The sequence below is a fragment of the Ceratotherium simum genome, chromosome 6 (assembly GCF_057802395.1).
Source record: "Ceratotherium simum simum isolate JZ-2026a chromosome 6, ASM5780239v1, whole genome shotgun sequence".
NCBI classification, from domain to species: Eukaryota; Metazoa; Chordata; class Mammalia; order Perissodactyla; family Rhinocerotidae; genus Ceratotherium; species Ceratotherium simum.
The window spans coordinates 72,937,031-72,956,859 of NC_141905.1; the positions used below are offsets into that span (position 1 = coordinate 72,937,031).

The 19,829-nt window shown below is 39.8% G+C and overlaps 1 protein-coding gene across 3 annotated transcripts in view; it reads right to left on the minus strand.

Annotated features, from left to right (window-relative positions):
* The window catches only part of CCDC186 (coiled-coil domain containing 186), a 50,022-nt gene extending 37,609 nt beyond the window's left edge, over positions 1-12,413 (minus strand). Inside the window, exons 1-3 of one of the 3 annotated variants that reach the window (XM_087432637.1) lie at positions 12,229-12,413; positions 5,999-6,136; positions 2,417-3,112 (exon numbers count right to left, since the gene is read on the minus strand). In XM_087432637.1, the coding sequence (XP_087288763.1) occupies positions 2,417-3,078 (662 nt within the window). In that variant the 5' untranslated portion in view covers positions 3,079-3,112; positions 5,999-6,136; positions 12,229-12,413. Of the gene's footprint in view, positions 1-2,416; positions 3,113-5,995; positions 6,137-12,228 lie in introns of all 3 variants that reach the window. The other 2 variants (XM_087432636.1, XM_004428096.3) reach the window with 2 other exon arrangements.
* Between the last annotated feature and the right edge of the window lie 7,416 nt (positions 12,414-19,829).

A 19,829-nucleotide genomic window follows, 5' to 3' on the forward strand; every position in this document is an offset into this window, starting at 1 on the left:
GTGCCAGGCACATAACTAACAGCATATAAGTGTTTGCTGCTATTATTATTAAATGTGTAACACCTTATGATTTACAAGAGGCAGGAAAGTGGTAAGAGTCCAGATCTAAGGAAAGTGGAAAGAAGCATCGGGGATAATCTCAAAGGGAAGGTCTCAAGGAAAGGTACAAATAGCAGGAAAACTAGGAAATTACCCTAAAAAGCAAGATGTCAGAAGAACTAATGGTTCAAGTACAAAATCATATAGTTTATTCATAATTGTAGCATTCCAGTAAGGGTATGAGTAGGAATAGAAGCCATCAGTTTGGGGGTAGTATTAAAAAGGGCCTTGGAATCTCAAGAGATATTTGTCCACTCATGTTCACAGTAGCATTATTCACAATAGGCAAAAGGTGAAAGCAACCCAAATGTCCATTGATGGATGAATGGATAAACAAAATGTGGTATATACATACAACAGAATATTATTCAGCCTTAAAAAGGAAAGAAATTCTTGAGGGCCAGCCCGGTGGCGTAGTGGTTAAGTTCACACGCTCCACTTCCATGGCCCGGGGTTCACAGGTTCGGCTCCCAGGTGTGGACCTATGCACTGCTTATCAAGCCATGCTGCGGCAGGCGTCCCACATATAAACTAGAGGAAGGTGAGCACGGATGTTATCCCAGGGCCAATCTTCCTCAGCAAAAAAAAGAGGAGGATTGGCAACAGATGTTAGCTTAGGGCTAATCTTCCTCATAAAAAAAAAAAGGAAAGAAATTCTGACACATGCTACAACATGGATGAACCCTGAGGACATCTGCTAAGTGAAATAAACCAGTCACAAAAAGGTAAATACTGTATGATTTCATTTATATGAAGTATCAAGAGTAGTCAAAATCAGAAACACAAAGTAGAATCGTGGTTGTCAGGGGCTGGGAGAAGGGGGAACGGGGAATTGTTTAATGAGTACAGAGTTTTAGATTTGCAAGATGAAAAAGCTAAGCAGATTGGTTGCAAAACAATGTAAATATACTTAACACCACCAAATTGTACACTTAAAAATGGTTCAGATGGTAAATTTTATGTCGTGTGTATTTTGTCACAATTTAAAATAAAAATAAAAATAGAAAAAAAGAAGGGCTCTGGATACTAAGAGATTAAAGTTCATTAGATAAACCAGTGAAGGGTGAGCTGGTTTGGGGAAGACTGATCGCTGAACAAGATAATCTGGAAGAGTAAAGACTAGAAGCAAGGGGATCATTAAAAGTCAATGACACATCCAGCAATGTTTGGATTATGGTATATTTTCTGTCATCCTCCTCTGATATGTAGACTTCCTCTTCCCCTTTATCCACCACACACACCTCCTATTCCAAAAATTTTTTTTAATTATCATTTTTTAAAAAGAGAATCAGTCTGTAGTTTAATGACGGCTAGCATGTTTTATTTTCCTTTCTTAAAGGTTATAAAATAGAGTACCTAAACATATGCATCACTTATATAAATCTAGAATAAAAATACAGGGTGATATAAGAAAAGATAAAATAGAAATTAACTCCACAGGGCCGGCCCCGTGGCTTGGTGGTTAGGTGAGCGCGCTCCACTGCTGGCGACCCGGGTTCGGATCCCGGGCTCGCACCGACGCGCTGCTTCTCCGGCCATGCTGAGGCCGCGTCCCACGTACAGCAACTGGAAGGATGTGCAGCTGTGACATACAACTATCTACTGGGGCTTTGGGGGGAAAAGTAAATAAATAAAATCTTTAAAAAAAAAAAAAAAAAAAAAAAAAAGAAATTAACTCCACAAATCCAACTATGTTCTTATTTACCGAATGATAATTCTTCTTTTCTCTAAATCCAAAAATTTTTTTTGCTGAGGAAGATTCCCCCCGAGCTAACATTCACAGCCAATCTTCCTCTTTTTGTATGTGAGCCGCTGCCACAGCATGGCCACAGATGAGTGGTGTAGGTCCGCACCTAGGAACTGAACCTGGGCCACTGAAGCAGAGCAAGCTGAACTGAACCAGTAGGCCAGCAGGGCTGGCCCTCTCATTTTTTTAACTAATAAATTCACAATGGGGATTCTAAGAAAATTTTTTGGAATTTTATGATTTCTCATTTCCTTTTGAATTCCTCTCAGTTTTGACGATATTACGCTCTATGTTCTTTCAAAACTGAAAAATTTGAATTGTCTTTATAAATATTTTCTAGATCTTTCATGAACTTACTCTGTTTAATTAAAGATTTATTCTTTTAGACATATTAAATAACTAGACAAATTTGACATTTGCTCAATTATTCAGTAAATACATATTTGCTGATCAACTACTATGTACACGGCTCTATTGTGGAATTAAAAGTGGACAAAACGATATCCTCCTTCAAAAAATTCAATCTTTAATTCCTGTGGGGAAAAAAACCCTCAAAATATAAAAACTTACTTCTTTATGGTGTGTTCCTGCTGCAAATACTTATCTTGCACACACTTTTCAAAGATAACTAATGCATGTTCTCCCTTATTCATTCCATTTGGTACTCGGTGTTCTTCTGCAAACTCTGTAGATAAGAGCTCAGATTCTATCTCTTCCAACAAATCCTCTGATGTTGAAACATTCTTTATTTTTGAAATAAGTTTCTTGGTGCAGTCTGTATCATAGGGACTTTCTGAATAAGTCTTTTGATTAGCTGCTTCTGTAAATGTAGATGACTTTAATTCCTCCAATATTTGTATTACTGTCTGTTCTGTTTCATTTGTTTTTGAAACCTGCTTTGTAAAATCTCCGCCAGGAAAATTAGCTATTTGTTCAGAATTTTCAGTGTATGTGTCTGTTTGAGCACAAGAATCCTCATCTCCAACATGATCTGGAATATAATTTTCCTGTGCTTCAATTTGATTATCGTATTCATTGGGCTGACATAAAGTTTTATCAAAGTTTAATGACAACAGTTTGGACTCATTTTCTAGGCTGTTGCTTTCATCACCAGAAAACAAGTTGCATGAGTCTTCCTTTACTTCAGATGTTTTCCCAATATTTTTATCACAGGAAATGGAGGCTACGTGCTCTGTCTCTGACATGCTGACTGGCACCAATTCACTCTGCATTTCTTCAAATCTCTTACTGATCTTCGTTTTACATCTAAGAAAATCAAAACATCAAAATTAAAAAATATTTTTTTAAACCAAGACCCCAGATACATTTGCACACAATCCATGATGTAAAATAACTAAGGCCACAAATTTTACCACTGATAATCCTTTTAAAAGCTTTTCCTTGAGGGAAAACCAAACAAACAAAAAAACCAGAACAGCCAATTCAAGTGTGCCACAACCAGTAAGGTGTTACAAAGTGTCATTCTCTTTGCTCCTTTACTTCAGTCATATAACTTCATTTCAGCCGCAGTTTGGCATTCCCCAATCACCCCCAAAAGATGATGGGTATGGGGCCGGCGCCGCGGCTTAGCGGTTAAGTGCGCGCGCTCCGCTGCTGGCGGCCCGGGTTTGGATCCCGGGCGCGCACCGACACACCGCTTCTCCGGCGATGCTGAGGCCGCGTCCCACATACAGCAACTAGAAGGATGTGCAGCTATGACATACAACTATCTACTGGGGCTTTGGGGGAAAAAATAAATAAATAAAATTATTTAAAAAAAAAAAGATGTTGGGTATGAAACAATACTAGAAAAATGTTGAGGAAATAAGACAGCAACGAAAACACTAGGAGAGAAATTACAAACCAAGATAACACAACAATGCACATTAACAATGATAAAAATTTACTGAGAAGGAAAACCAAAAAATAACAAAACACAGCTACCTAAAGCCCAGACACCTAAAGCTGAGTTGAAAAAAGTCAGGGTGTAAAGGATCCCTGACAGGAATCCCTTTTTCATCCAGGCAGGAATCCAGGAAGCACCATGGTGATTTCCAAACATTCTCATCAAGAATAAACAATGTTCAGTGCAACTCTAAGGGAACCCATATGCACTACTTAGGTCATAAAAGAAACATATATAAAACTAATTCAACAACATTAGAGGGTTACTGTTTATGAGGGTTACTATTCTAGCTATTTTCTGAAAATTAGTCAACACCAAAAATTATCCTGAGACAGATACATATAAAATATCCAGGAATCTTGATGAAAAAGAACTGTCAACTTCTTTGGTCAAATGTCAACAAAGCACATATAAGGTAGATGAGTTACCAGTCATATGAGGTTAGATAAAAAAGTGGGCGGATCATAGTTTTAACAGAAACTAGGAAAGAAAGAATTCCCAACGGAAGGTGTACTTACGAAAAACAAAACAGGAAGATTAAATTTTTGAATTAACAGAAAGATACGTGTTTCAGTCATGTGATGGAGGTGTTGGTCGGAGGATGGTGAAAAAAGGTAAGAGAAGATGGTCAAGTAGAATCCTCAGAATGATGTGCAGGAGTAAATTTTGTTAACGGACAATAAATCATGATAGACTTGTATACTTGATTATACTATAGAGTTTCTAGCAGATAGTAGGTTCTCATATATATGCCTAATTAAAGCACACAAGTGATACGATAAAACTAGTATTTGAGAAACATTATTCTAGGAAGGCAGAAAATAGGAAGAATAATTCTAAGAAAGGAAAAGATGACCAGCTTGTTTGTTAAATATCCTGTCTTTTAGTCTAAACTGCCCTCTGGGGCATTAACTAATATAGACATTGGCCTTACTACTATACATTACCTATCTGTATAATATATTTCCAAACAACCAAACAGAAATTATCATTATTATCTTGCTGCATATATATAACTAAGACAAAGCCCACACTAGTACTATTAAAGGCTTGCTTTAGACAATACAAATAAATGCAGTAAGGTAATAAAAGGCCTCATAAGTATGCTTTATTCCAAAATCTAAGATAAAGTAAAACAATTCTCAAACAGGGGCATTAGCCATCTATATTACCTACCCCAAAGACTCACTTTAAGATATAACTTGTAAATTTGTTGCTGCTAAATTTGAAATCTTAATTTAGAAATCAATCTAAAACCTAATAAAGGAAGTAGTTTTAAATATCACAACTAGTCAACACTACATCAACTGAAGTTGAACTCAGAGCTGACCAAAATATAATGGGCAGCATATAAAGAACCTATTTAAAAGAGAATAAGTCTATAAAGGCATTGTGACTTTCCAGCATAGATAAGAGCAAGTGAGAAGAAATTTTATCACTTGAGAACTTTATGGCTCTTGTCTGTATGCCATACTTTGTCAACAGAAAAGCACTAAGCAAATATTGGTTATTATCCTTTCATCCAACTTTCATATTCCCCAGGGTTCAGTCCTCAACTTGACTTTCTTAGAATTCATCAACTTTGATAACTTGAACCAACAACTCATAGTTGATGTCCACATTAATTATTTTCAGTCCTGTGTCCTTGAATTACAGATAATGAATTATCTCTTCACCATCATTCTATCTCCATATCTATATTAAAATCTCCACCTGAATATAGGCATTTCCAATGGATGTTCCACCATAACCTCAAACTCAAGATGGCTAAATCCAAAATCATAATTATAGCTCCTGTAATTGTATACCCCTAATCTTTTCTGTCAATGGTATCATTTTTCTTAGACATGACTCTTTCCTTTCCTTTGCCCTCATATTCTTTTACCAATTTTATGTCTCTTGCAATTATACTCTCTCCTACTGTCACTGTCCCTACCTGCAACTCAACCCAGGCCAGACCACTTCACACCTGGAACACGTGAATTGTTGGTTTCTCAATCTCACTTCATTCCTCCTTCCTATTCTCCTTCCTCCAACTCCAAGTGAAGGAGCAAAGAGGTTAATGGAAGGGCAGATGACCTGAGACAGCACCAAGGCAAGTGTCACCCAATCCAGAGAAGAGGCTGAAGTATGTACTACACTGGATCTGCCACAGGGGCAGAGGAGCTACCCTATGAAGTGAGTCCTCAATGGCAGAAGGGGCTAGAGATCTACAACACTGCCCCTAAAAAATCCACACATACCACCTCCACAGAGACCACCATCAAATGCAACCAGATGAATCAGAGTGAGGCCAGGACTATCTCTTCCCTCTTGAGAGGTTCAGGAGTTGACAACTCTGCCTCCACTGGCTGGTCTTCTTCCCCCAACTCCAAAAGGGCTAGCTAGAGAAAGGAGAGGGAATATATTTTAGAGACAAATTACACCTCCTCTTCTTTAATCCAAGCAGCTGGGAACTAACAGCTTCAACCTTTCTTCAGGGAGAAAAATAAGTTTGTGGTTAACGTTTTTTGTTGCTTGTTTTTGTTTTTTAAATGACTGAAACCTTTCTTAATTTCTGAAGTAAATTTTCTCTAGTAATCAAAAGTAGCTGAAAAGTTATGACATCAAACCAAGACGTTATTAAGGGACTGCACTTCAGAGGGAAGTGGAGGGGATGGAGGCGTTTTACACAGTATAATTGGAGATCCTTTAACGAAAAAATAAAACCATTTCAAGTTTATACCTCAGAGTTGTGATCCCTCAGTAAACCAGCTGTACTACTTTTCCAATCTTATCTCTCAACACATTCCTAAAATCCCAGTACTTCACTATACTCTACCAGGCCCTGACCAGTCTACTCAAGATTCCTCCAAACAATTTGCACATTAACATTTCCATGGCTTTGCTCCCATCTAGAATGTCCTTCCCTTTAGCCTATCTAGAGCCTAATTATATTTAAAAACTGATTCTAACAACACATCTTCCTCCAAATTTTCCTTCATCCCAAGTACAAAAATAATCTCTCATGTAAATGAAAACATACTGCATTTATACCCATCAAGCACACAGTCACAGCCTTCCTCATGACCTTTCTGAAAAGGCAGTCTTCAGCCTTTTAAATGATCTCTGTACTTGCAAAGAGGAACTCACTTTCAACTGAATCAAACTCCTTAAATCTCAAGCATATAATGGTAATAATAAATAGATAAATAAATCTAACAAATATATTCTCTACTACATTTACACTCATTCTTGCAAATGCTATTCAGTGGTTCTCCATAAGGGTGGGACCCACTGGGTTTACACAGGATCTGGGGGAGTGAACAGCATTTAAGGTGGAAACCAGGTTGTAAGAAGACTTGCAATGTGCAAGACAGTGCAGAACAACAAAAAATTTGTCTCATTCTGGTGGATATTCATCTAGGTAAAAAAAAAAACAAACTGTTTTTATAATTACCTCAGCTTAGACTGTTTTACATATTATCCTCTTGTGAATTAAAGAGGGCTTGTTTAACCTCAAAAGACAAGTACTTTCTACACTGTTGCTCAGTAATATGCCCATGACCTCTGAAAAAGTCTTCATATAAATTGGCATCTGATAACCACTCAGCTCGTAAACTTAGTTTTTTGATGCTCAAATGAATACTGACTGGAAGCAAAAGGAAAAGGAGACGGGGGGCCTGCCCGGTGTCGTAGCGGTTAAGTGCTCGAGCTCCGCTTCAGCGGCCCAGGGTTCGGAGGTTTGGATCCTGGGCGTGCACTGACGCACCGCTTGTCAGGCCACGCTGTGGCAGAGTCCCATATAAAGGAGAGGGAGATGAGCATGGATGTTAGCCCAGGGCCAATCTTCTTTGGCAAAAAAGAGGAGGATTGGCATCGGATATTAACTCAGGGCTAATCTTCCTCACAAAAGCAAACAAACAAAAACACATTTAAAAAAAAAAAAGGAAAAGGAGAGGGGTTAATGAAGAGCTATGTGTATGTATGTCACAAAGCCATCACTGAAGATTAAATAACCGTACAAGAATCTCGGGGGGGAGGAGGGTCACCATGAGCTTGATTATGCCCACAATTAACCAGGGGAAAAAACAGTCAGCTGAGTCCTCTTGTGGGCCTCCAGCTGACAAGGCTGATGTAGGCCAATTTGGTTGCTATCCAAGTTTCTTCTTGGGGCAGGTTGAAGGGGGCGTTGTCATCAAAGCTACTGCGGATGGAATAGCCTAGGAGTAGATTAAAGAGGGTGGATGTAAAACTAGACATTTGTTTACAAGATTTTTAATTACTAAGTGCTTGTACAAATCAAAGTCACACTCATATATACAGACACAGTGATTACAATTATAGATTAAAATATCTGTTGCTTTTTTGAAGTGAAAAATAACACAGCTTACTTGACTTTTTAGCAACTCTTACTCATTAGGGGAAAATACAGTATTTAAAACTTAGCACAGTCACAAAATTCCTCTTAATTCAAGCACTTTTTTTTCAGAGTTGTTTCTGACACAGTACTACAGGACCAATTCACATTCCACAATTGTTTCAGTGGAGTGAGAACTGGTTTCGCTCTTACTGGAGCTCATCAGCTGCAGGCAACTGGTCAAGAAACATTTTTTATTTGCCTTAAAGCCAACCATCATCCACCTTGGACTGTATTTCTTAACGAAAGCGCTCACATTTCTACAAAATAATTTCCATACAAAAGCCACATAAATGAAAACATTGTCTTTAACAGCTTTTAGTACTATTTCTTGTTTTCTCAGTAATTAGCAGTATAAACAACAACAACAAACAAGCTTATTCAATAAACTGCAGATACAAATGAATCTAATCCACAGATATTTGGTAAAAGGTTATCAAACAAACAAGCCTCATACAAAAGTACCAAGTCAGAAATACATTTCCAAACTAGATATTAATTCACTCCCCAAACACGTACTGAGCGTGTCTTACGTGCAGGCACTGTTCCACGTGTTGGGAACAGGGCAGTGAAAGACACAAACACCCCTAATGGAATTTATATTCCAGGGCGGTGGACCAATATATAATAGCTCGACGTTAAACCTTTTACTCCTTGTGTTTACGGTATTTTAATTTGAAGGTCTGTCAGTGTTCCATCAGAAGCTATATAGGATATGCCTAAGTGGTTTAAGTCCAAAAGAAAAATCTGACTCAGTTCAGCATAGATATTATTTACAATAAACTACAAATTTTTAAATTACAAACTGTACCATTTGAATCTCAAATAATACCAGCTGTATACTTCTCAAATAACGTCCGTTAAGATAAGCAAGTTGAGCCTGTGAGAGCACTCTTGTTCTTCAATATAATGGTTTACTGTCCTTTGAAGGAAAAATAAGTACATCCAAAAGTTTTTTACCATATTCCCCAAAAACACTTTGAAAGCAGCATAAACAAAAGAACAACTTATCTTTCTGATCAGTTCTAACAAGGTTCTGATATGGCAATTAAAGTCAGAAGGAATGAATTAAATCAAAAAAGCACCCATTGTCCAACACAATCTGGTCACAACTCCCAAGTAACTGATTTTTGATAGATATTAACTTTAAAACACAAACACTTTCCTGGATAAAGTTTTAAAAATAGAATAAAATAATAGAAAAGAACCTGTGAAAGAAACACGAAAACCTTGTTGCATATAATAAAAATATCTTACACTGAAGTTCAAGTAAGGTGAATTTATGCAAATCAAATTCTACGTTTAAAAGATTAAAGACTGAGCTGGCTCTTTAAAAGAACTCTAGATTTGTTCCAACAAAAGGAAGAAAAATTTTGTAAAGTAGTCAAATTCTACTTAAGCTTTTGGGTAAAATTTAACTTAATACATTGAGTTTCCTTCACATGAAACATATCACTAAATTTTAAAAGTAGCCTTTAGTTCATCAGTATGGATGTTAGCTCAGGGCCAATCTTCCTCAGCAAAAAGAGCAGGATTGGCAACAGATGTTAGCTCAGGGCTAACCTTCCTCACACACACACACACACACACACACACAAAAACGGAAGGCTAACAACTAAAAAAAAAACAAAAGAAAGAAAGAAAAAACAATTAAAAATAAGTTGTACGTCTGCCTTATATTAAGGAGTTCTGGTTAATGTTTACATTTTGAAACCACCTTTGGCCTGGGCTTGGTTCATTTGGTATGATGTAGTTTACAAAAAAATTAAATTACTCATTAGCACTGACTACATAATCATCCCTACAGCACACTATCAGTTCATGCATCTTAATGACAAACAAATACACTCACAATCCAACCAATACTTTCTTTTGCTGAGTTTGATTTCCATTTCGTGTCTATTGCCCCTTCACTCCCAATATTATTCCTTTTGTTTACTTCTTAGCCCAAACAGATTTTTTAAATCTCAGTAGCTGAGAAATAAAGGTCAAAGGAGAAGTTTGAAAGAATATGATAAGATTAGAGGGTTATGTGTAAATTGAAATTATCTATGCTCCCACTGTTGCCCTGAAATGAATACTAAATGTGACATTGGCAATACTGTAAGCCCAGTGACATGTTTATGAGAAATTCAGGAATCGGCTTTAGTTATTTAAAGCTCGAGATAAGGGATAAAAGAAAAACCTAAATTTTATTGAAAGAAAAAAAACCAGAACTTCAGGTTAAGGATTATTATTTTAACATGAAACCGTTAGATGAATTTGTAAAACTAATGCAGATTACTAGTTGCCCTTAAAGGGAAAGATGATTTTTCTAAATCTCTAAATAAGGCTGCTTCGACCTATCATCTCTCCCTAAAGAGTGAGTACTGTTTTACCCTCACCCCAATGATGTCAGCATGTAGCTGTAAACGGATGTTTTTAAATGGAAAATACTAAGCAATCATCATCAGCTATACTGTCATTGTATAGCATCAAAGGACAACTCTTGCGTTTACAGGCAAAGGAACTAAAAGGTTAAAGAGTGGTTACTGTGCTACACCACTCCTTTGTGTTGGCAATAAATAAGACTCTGAAATACTGATGAGGCACTATGGAATCTCCACTGTTTAAAGAAACCTCTAAATTTATATGCAAGTATTCTGAATTAGACAAGGTCTTAAAAAGAATAAAACCACTATAAACACAAGCCAGGCATTTCCAAGTAGATTCTTCAGTAATTATACATGCTTGCCTATTATAATGTAAAAAACTTTTAATTCTTTATACTACAAGATTTGTATCTTGAAAAAGTTAAAACAATACCCTCGCTGAATTTACAACATGAAAGACCAAAAAGAAAAAAAAAGAACTAGGCCAATCATCACTGTTTTCCTAATTGTGTAACGATAGATAAAGAAGTGAAAAGTAGGTGTACAGAGAACAATACACTTTATACACAAGCAGATAGTTCAGGTTCACTATCAACGTCTCTTGAAACTTAATCTTTCCCACAAGATCCACACTGCCAACATGAAGGTGTAGTTAATAGCTGGGAAGGCTACACCCACAACTAGCATACCTAAACACTTAACAGATTTTTTTTTTTTTTTTTTTGAAGGACTACCAGAACACCTCTTGAAACACCTTCACTGATTTACTGCACATTTTCCTTAGAAAAACTCCCGGCCTATCATTTTGGAGGAAATAAAGGAGCTGGGCATCAAGGGAACACGACACACACGGAGAAAAGTGCAAAACGCTTGGGACTGTACTTGGGCATATTTTTACTACCCTATCTAATTCCCATCACTATCAAGTGACAGAGGCAGATTCTAACCCAGATGTTCCGACTCCAAATCCAGGCCTCTTTCCTCTAAACAAAATCAACATGTGAATATTAGCTAAAGTTATTAAATTGTTAACAGCTGACCAGTAATTACACCTCCACTGTTCCCCAGGCTTGCCACCAGCGGACATATGTACAAGGGGCTTTACCATTTTACACACTTGATAGAGACACAAATTTGAAAGATCATCCTTACCAGCCAAGGTTTATCAAATGCCTTGAGACAAAAGGCAACATAAAAACCATAAATAGTATCTCTCACATCCACGATCCCAAAGAATCGTTTCTAAGTTACTTAAAATCACAGTGATGGGAAGTGCATGGAAGAGGGTAAAAAGTCGCTACCAACAGTAAACATCAAACACACACAGTCAGCTTAGAGACGAAAAGAGAAAAAGGCGATTGAGTCTACGAGAGATCGCTGAGCAGGTGGGGCTTAGCTGCAGCTCATACAGGGAGACCAGGCGACCGGCCCAAATTCGGCCGTTTTCTAGGCACCGCTCAGGAGGCGCGGCCCCCACGACCCCCGCCGACTCCTCTCGGCCGCCTCCTCCCCTGGCGGCCCGGGTCCGAGGGAGGGAGGCAGGCAGAGGAAGGGACTCCGTCCCCCAGCGCTCCCTCCCCGCATCGCCCCCGAGAGAAGCCAGGCGGGGAGCCGCCGCGGGTCCTGCAGACGCGCGGGAGGGGGAGCCCCCCCGCGCCGCCACCGCGACTCCCTGCTCCGCCCCAGGCGCCCCTCGGGCACTCACCCCACTTCTCCGAGCCTCAGGCCGCAGCCCTAACGAGGCCGCTGAAGCTCCGCCTCAGGGGACAACTTCGCCATAGCGGGGTCCAGAAGATCAGGAGGTGTGGGGCGCAGCGGTGGGGAACAGGGCGGACACCGCGCTCGCTCGGTCGCGGCTTCCCAAAAGCCCCGCGGAGCTGACACATCAACAAAGATGGCGGCAACGCTAAAGCTAGCCCCGCTACAGCTGAGGGGGCGGGGCTCCCAGGAGGAGCCAATCAGCGCGGCGAGGGCGGTGTGACGCGACGCACCTTGGAGCCAGAGTAACCTGTCTGCAGTGGCCGGGGCCGGCGCAGCCCCGCCTCCGGCCGCCGGAGCTCCCAGCCCGGCGCCGAGACTCGCTGGCACCCACGCCCTGCCTGACCTGGCGAGGTGGCTCTCCAGCCCACAGTCCTGTCCTGCCTCTCCTGCCCCTCCCTGACCCAAGCAGGTTCTTTCTTTCCGTAGGACGGGCTCATTGGATATAATCACTCCTCGCCCTTTGGCCTTTCCTCATATTAGTCATAGGCATAAAGCAATAAAAGAATTCGAAATTGTGACTTCTCAGCTCTAAAACTCAAACCTTGCCCCTGACGTGGGCGGAGTCAGCAGGAGCAGCCTACCTGCCCGCCTGACAATTTATCCCTGGGAGAAACTCTGGCGGTTTCCATAGCACCGCGTTCGTGTCCACCGCGTGGCACCTCCTGCCACTGTTTAATAATAAAGCGTTGCTGCGTTAGTCTCCGGCACCGGACTGTGAGCGCCTGGAGCGCGGGAAGTGTCCTCTCCCGGCTGGGTACCCAGCACGCAGCGTGGGGTGTGACACGCAGGAGCTCTCAATAATTAGCAAGAAAAAGTGTATGGGGGTGGGGGGGCGTAATGAATACAGTTGCCTAATCCAGTCCAGAGAGGTAAGGAGAGCAGTTTCAGTCTGTGGAGGTTCTGCAAACCTACTCTGTCCGGTGAAGTGATGTTCTTTGGTGTAGGACTTCTTATGCACAACTCATGAGTGAAAACAGTTAATTCTGACGAGTCAGCAATGCAAGAGTTTGTAAAAGAAAACTTATTACCGTTCTGTTAAACTTCTTTGATACTAACTGCTGGCAAAAAAAAAAGTTAAAAAAATACAACATTGTGTAACTGTTCCTCTTTCCTTTTTAACAGGAAATGGCACCTCCTTCCTTAAATGAAGATACTGCATTAAAACACACTTTGCAGTTCAAGTGTCTGTCACAGTAAAGAAATGATTTGACTTGAAACCAGTAAATCGACCAAACAATCGTAGTGAGATATGTTATTCCAAAGGGAAAAAAAAAAAATCAAAGAAACTTGAAACTTTTTTCAATACTCATTATTGTCAGTAATAATATTCATATTGTTATTTCTGAAATATATATTAGTAAAAGGATGTAAGTAATTATGTCTTTGGGAACCAAGATTTTTGGTATTGGAGAAAGGAAATACAAATCTAAAATCAAATTAAGTAAAAACTGCAATTTGAAATTAGAAATATCAGTATGAACCCATGGTGCATTTTTTTAATTAAAAAAAGTCTGTCCACTGAAAAGGCCTAGAACAGTGATCAACTCAGTGCCACACCCCTATTCTCTAGACAATCATCTCTATCTATAATTTCCCACTAAAAGTCACCTGGGCTCCTCTTGGAGCTCAAGGGCTGATTCTAAGTCTGGGTGGGGCAAGAAATGTACAAGGAAGCCTAGGACATGTTGCTTGTACCAGAAAGCAAAGAAGAAAGCAAAGATAATAAGAGTTGTGTCAAAAAGACTAAGGAGCCAGTTTGAAGGTGCTCCCATTGGTCAAAGATGGGACAATTTTAGCATTCAAAAATAATAGCAATTGATTGAAACATATCTACTATGTTAAAAATCAACAAGTGTGTTGATTTTTTAAAACGTCATTGGTCAACCTTTGGAGGATGCCAAGGAATCATCACATTCTGAAATCTGATAAAAGAATCAAGCATTCCACCTTTCCTGTTACAAACTGAATCTCAACCATATAGTTGATGTGGGAAAGTTCTTTATAGAATTCCAGATAATAAATGCAGAAAAAAGACTATCACTATTTTGCAAAATAATGGAATAATGGATCTAGGTAATGATCATCAGTGAGTCTAAAATCATTGGATGAAAAGCTGATGGGAGGGCCAGCCCAGTGGCGCAGCGGTTAAGTGCTCGCACTCTGCTTCAGTGGCCCGGGGTTCTCGGGTTCAGATCACGGGCGCACACCGATGCACTGCTTGTCAAGCCATGCTTTGGCGGCGTCCCATGTAAAGTGGAGGAAAATGGGCACGGATCTTAGCCCAGGGCCAATCTTCCTCAGCAAAAAGAGGGTTGGCATTGGATGTTAGCTCAGTGCTAATCTTCCTCGCAAAAAAAAAAAAAAAGCTGATGGGAAACTTTATGGTGGATGGATGATGGGGCTGACAACACTTGAACCTGCTAGATCAATTTTAATATCCCCCAGAGAAAAACAACTAGATATTAACTATCTTCTGATGTGATGCAATAGAGGAACACACCACCACCTGTGGAGGATTCTTGCCAGAGGGGATGCAACCAACAAAATCAAATGGGAGAAAAACTGCAGTTACTTCAACATATAAATTGCAAGAAGATGAAAGGATTAAAAGAGAAATCTTTTTAAAAATATATCACTGAACACAAATATAGGATCTCAAATATAGGAGCCTGATTTGAACATATCAACTATTAAAAATCATTTGAGACTATCTGGAATTTTTAAATACTAATTTTATAATATTAAGAAATTATTAGTTTTAAAGGTGGGATAAATTTTGGTGATAATTTTGAAAAGTCATAATCTTTTAAAGAAATGTAAATAAGTATGGATGAAAAGATACAATGTCCCAGAAAGTAAGAAAGTGCTCAAAATAAGTAAGTAAAGAAATAAAAACAACCTCACATTGATGGGAGTATGTCAAAGGAGAACAAGAGCCAAAAGAGCTGCCAATGGCCACAGTTGGAACAATTTGAGCATGGAAATAAAGTAGTCTTGGATTATAACCCAAAGTATAAAATAAATATCCATGATTCCATACTGATATATATGTAGATGAATGAATATATTCATAAATGCAGGAGAAGAGACAAATCTCCCATGCAAAATAATTCCAATTAATTTCTGTAGGTACTCTGCCCTTAAGGACGGGAAGTGTGACTCCCCTTCCTTAGGTGTAGACTGCACATAATGACTTCCTTCCAAAGTGTATAGTATGGGAAAGGGAGGGGGAAAAAAAGAGTAACTTTATAATAGAGAAACATTAAAAACACTAGACAGGTGATCATGGAAAACATCAACTGTCATAAATCACGTTATACGACATACACGATATGATGCAATACAAACGGCACTTTACCTCTGTAATCTTCCTTCCAACAACTCCAGTGTTACTATGAGAAAAACATCCCGCAAATTCCAACAGTGTGGTATCCTACAAAGCACCTGGCCAGTACTCCTGGAAGCTGTCAAGGTCATCAAAACAAGGAAAGTCTGAAAAACTGCCATAGCCAAGAAAAGCCTAAGGAGACAGACAACTAAATGTAATGTGGTATCTTAAATGGGATCCTGGCCCAGAAAAAGAACTATAGGTCAAAACTAAGGAAATCTCAATAAACGATGGACTTTAGCAATAATGTATCAATATTTGTTCCTTAATTGTAACAAACATATCCTACTAATGTAACGTTAATAATAGGGGAAGCTGAATGTGGCTTATGTGGGAACTCTCTGTACCATCTTCTCAATTTATTCTACAAATCTAAAACTGTTGTAAAAATATAAAATCTATTAAAAAGTCGGAATTTGCTTCAAAATAATGCGGGGAGAGTGTTTGGGGTACACATGCAGACAAGACTGACCATGAATTGAAAATGTTGCAGCTGGGTGATGGGTACACGGGGGTACTATTTTCCTTCTTAATTTGTCTGAAAAGTCCACAGTTTAAAAAAAGTTTTAAGTATTTTCTTTGAGCAACAAAATCACATGCTCTCAGTCACCAAAAAAAAAAAGTGATCACGATGTTTAGTTTCCAAGACCAGGCAGAAGCAATGGAGTAATTTGAAAAACCTTGTTTAAGAGGTTAATACGACCCGTGACCTTTGTGAGACAAAGTCGATGTCTTTGCTCTCAAATTTGCCCTCCGAGTTCCAGAGACACCTTTCTAGAAGAAACTAGAACAACAGCTGCGTTCAGTTTCTGCAGAGGAACTTTCTGAGCCCGCAGCCGGGTACCACCCTTGGAGCACAAAGACGCGCCCCCGCGGCCAGAGCGCAGCTGCCCGGGCCCGCGAGAGCGCGCGTGGGCGCGGACTGCGCAGGCGTCGCGCTGGCGTGGGAGGACCGGCTGAGCAGCGGGGCTGAGGCGTGCGCCGAGAGCGCTCTTTGGTGGCTGGCCTCCCGGGTACGGGCAGACGCCACCACGGCCAGGCTTCAGATGCGGATAGGGGTAGGCGACCCTTCTACCTTTTTCCAGGTCAGGTTCCCACGCGCATTGGGGAAGGAAAGGGACTGAGTGAGGGCTACCGGGCTTCGGTCGTTGGGGTCTGGACGTTCGGCGCTGGACGTTGAGGTCGGACGTTGAGCCGGTACAAGGGCCCTGGACGTGGAGAGAGGCTAGAAGGATGGAGCAGACCTTGAGTCTCAGCTGGGAAGGGCAGGTCTAGGGTTGGAGATTTTGGTGTGAGAGGATCCTGTCTTGGGGCGAGGGGCAAGAGAAGTGGGAATTGCATCCCGTTGGAGGACCTCTTTCCCCTTCTCTCTAAAAGAAACTAGTTTGTGGATTCAGTGCATTTGTTTAACTCAAAGCTACAATGCCAACAATATTAATACTTACTAGAGGTTTTCCCTGCCTTCTACCTCATCCAGAAAAGGCAGATGCCCTATGGCTTACGCTTAGATGGGGGTAAGCCAGCACTAGTTCAAGTGTTTCTAACGTGTCTGCTGTGTGCCAGTGACTTTTTTTTGGCACTTGGGCCCCTGCTGTAAATATGCTTGCTCTGTTGGCCTGTAGGGAAGATGCTTCTAGTTCCCTTATTGAGCTGTCAGGGTATTGAATGGGAAATCATGCGGGCTAGGCATCTGACCTGGATTTTCATCTCAGCTATGTAAGGGCGCTGGCCCAGGGATGGGAGTGAGGTGGGGGAGTTGGCAAGTTACTTCACCTCAGGTCTCCTTTCCTTATCTGTAGGAATAAAGAAATAGGAATACTTTAATCCTCAAATTATTTCCATCTTCAGTGTGCAAACTAGTTCCACATGAGTGGAAGAAATTCTTTGTGTGTGGGACTGGTATAAAAGTAAAGTAGAAATATAGCGGCCTTGTAAGTGCTTAGTAAGATTAGGAGTTATGAGGATGTTACTACTACTGGCCACGTTTTACAATCACTGAATCCTAGAAAGATGAAGCGATTTGCCTGAGTGCATAGCTGCATGAGGAAGATGAAATTTCGCTCAGACTGGGGCCTGACCAGCTTCTAAGCTCATGTTCTGCTGAACCATTGAGCTTCATAGCTTTAAAACTGAGTGGTTTGTTTTTTGGGTTTTTTTTGAGTAGCCATTCTCTCTGAATAAATGGGGTTACCCGGAAGACAAAAGTAAACATTAGAGAAGAAAAAAAATTGCAGCTCAGTACCTGCTGCACGCACTTTTGGTATTAAAGGAGTAACTCACTGTGGGCTTACCCTGGCCTCTAGGCTGTGGTCTGCAGGGAGGAAAGGAAAGCGTCTAGGTCACTGTTTGTGGTGTATCCTGGGATGCTCCTGGCCACGTAGGGAATGGGGAGCAGGAGTCCAAGGGAGTAAAAGAAAGGGTTTGCCCCTTAGGGAGTTGCAAGTCTTATTGAAAGCATGAAGCACAGAACAGAAGGACAGTACAAAGCCGAAGCTTTATTTTTGCCTGTAGAACTATAGAAGCTGGTCGCTTCCATTCTACTGCTCTTTTATTACATCATTTGAGGACCCTTCTAATTAACCTGTGTGTTAGTTAAGGAAACAGCTCATTTCTGTGGATTTGAGGATGATTATAAATATATTATTATTCATCACCAGTAGCATGTAAAAAATAATAGATTGTATGTGGGGGAAACTGCTTGTTTTAAAAGTGGGTGAGGTTAGCCTGTGAGGTATCATGACCCTCGGCAGCAATATGTCACACCTCTGTGCCTGTATAGCAGGAGTCTGCAGTCTGAGGTTGGGAAGCACAGCATTATGGTGTAGGGCCTGCCCACTCCAGATTCAAGTACGCCCAGTGACCGACACAGAATGAAACCAAGTAGGCATAAATGCGGATTCTTACAGGTGTTTTTTTTAATGTTGAAATTCAGCCTTAAAAGCCTGTTCTGTATCCCAGTTGTGGTTACATAAATCTATACATGTGTTAAAATTCATAGAACTGCAAATCAAAAGAAAAAGGTAATTTTATGGTATGATAATTACACATTAAAAAAAAATTACATTCAAAAAGATTTTAGGTGACTGCAAGCTTTATGTGTACTCACCGTTGTCCTGGCTGCCACTCCAAAAGCCCTGAGCATTGTAATGAAAATTCCTGAATAGGGTGAGGCAGGTGAGGTGTCCTAACCTAAATATTCCACCATAGGTGGAGCTTCCTTTAAGCTTAAATCCTTGTTATTTGCTGCTTAAACTTTACATTAGGTCTAAGACTGATTGTGTTGTTCCCAAAGTCAAACATGTTGACTGATTTTGGGACTTGAGAAGAGTTGATGTAAGACATGAATATTTGCTATTAAATTTCAGTAAACCTCGTGGCTCTGATGTAATTCTCCACTTAAGACTGCCAGATGTAATTTCAGACAGTGAATTTCTTTTTCCCTGTCCAGGTTTTCGTGAAAACATTGCAATAGTGTGCATTTTAAGTGGTTTTATCATATGAATATCTTTTGAATGCCTCATTGTGCAAAACACCGTGGTAGATGCTATGGGAAATCAGAGGTTTTTTTAATTTTTTTAATAAGATGTGGTGCCTGCACTCAAGCAACTTGAAATAATCCGGAGACAGACATAACTGTCTGTGGGTAACTGTAATACAGGGTAGTAAGGAGCTGACTGTGGATTGACTGTCAGCCTCACTATTTAGGACAAAGTTACATGCTGCATATTGAGGATCCCACTGGTGTCCTGAGAAGATGACTATCCCCTAGTTTTGTGGTTTAAATATTACTATGATCCTTTACTTGGTTTAGAATTAACCACGCTTTAGGGAAAAAAAGTTTAATATGCAATGATTTTAATCTTTAAATTCTTTTCCCTGTAAAAGTCATTTATCTTTAAACATAATTTGGAAAATGAAAAAGATCCCCTTATTAACCTGTCAACCCCAAAATACTAATTGTTATTTAAAATTTAATGTATTTCATTCATCTTTTTTACATGGAGTTTTTTGCAGTTATATTGAATGTACAGTGTTTTTCTGATTTTTCGTTTGCTGTTCTAAGACATTTTACAATGTTTTTGAAAACTAGGATTCTAAATGGTAGTGTAATATTCCATCTAGTAAAGGCATCAGAGTTAATTTTTTTCCTTTTTTTT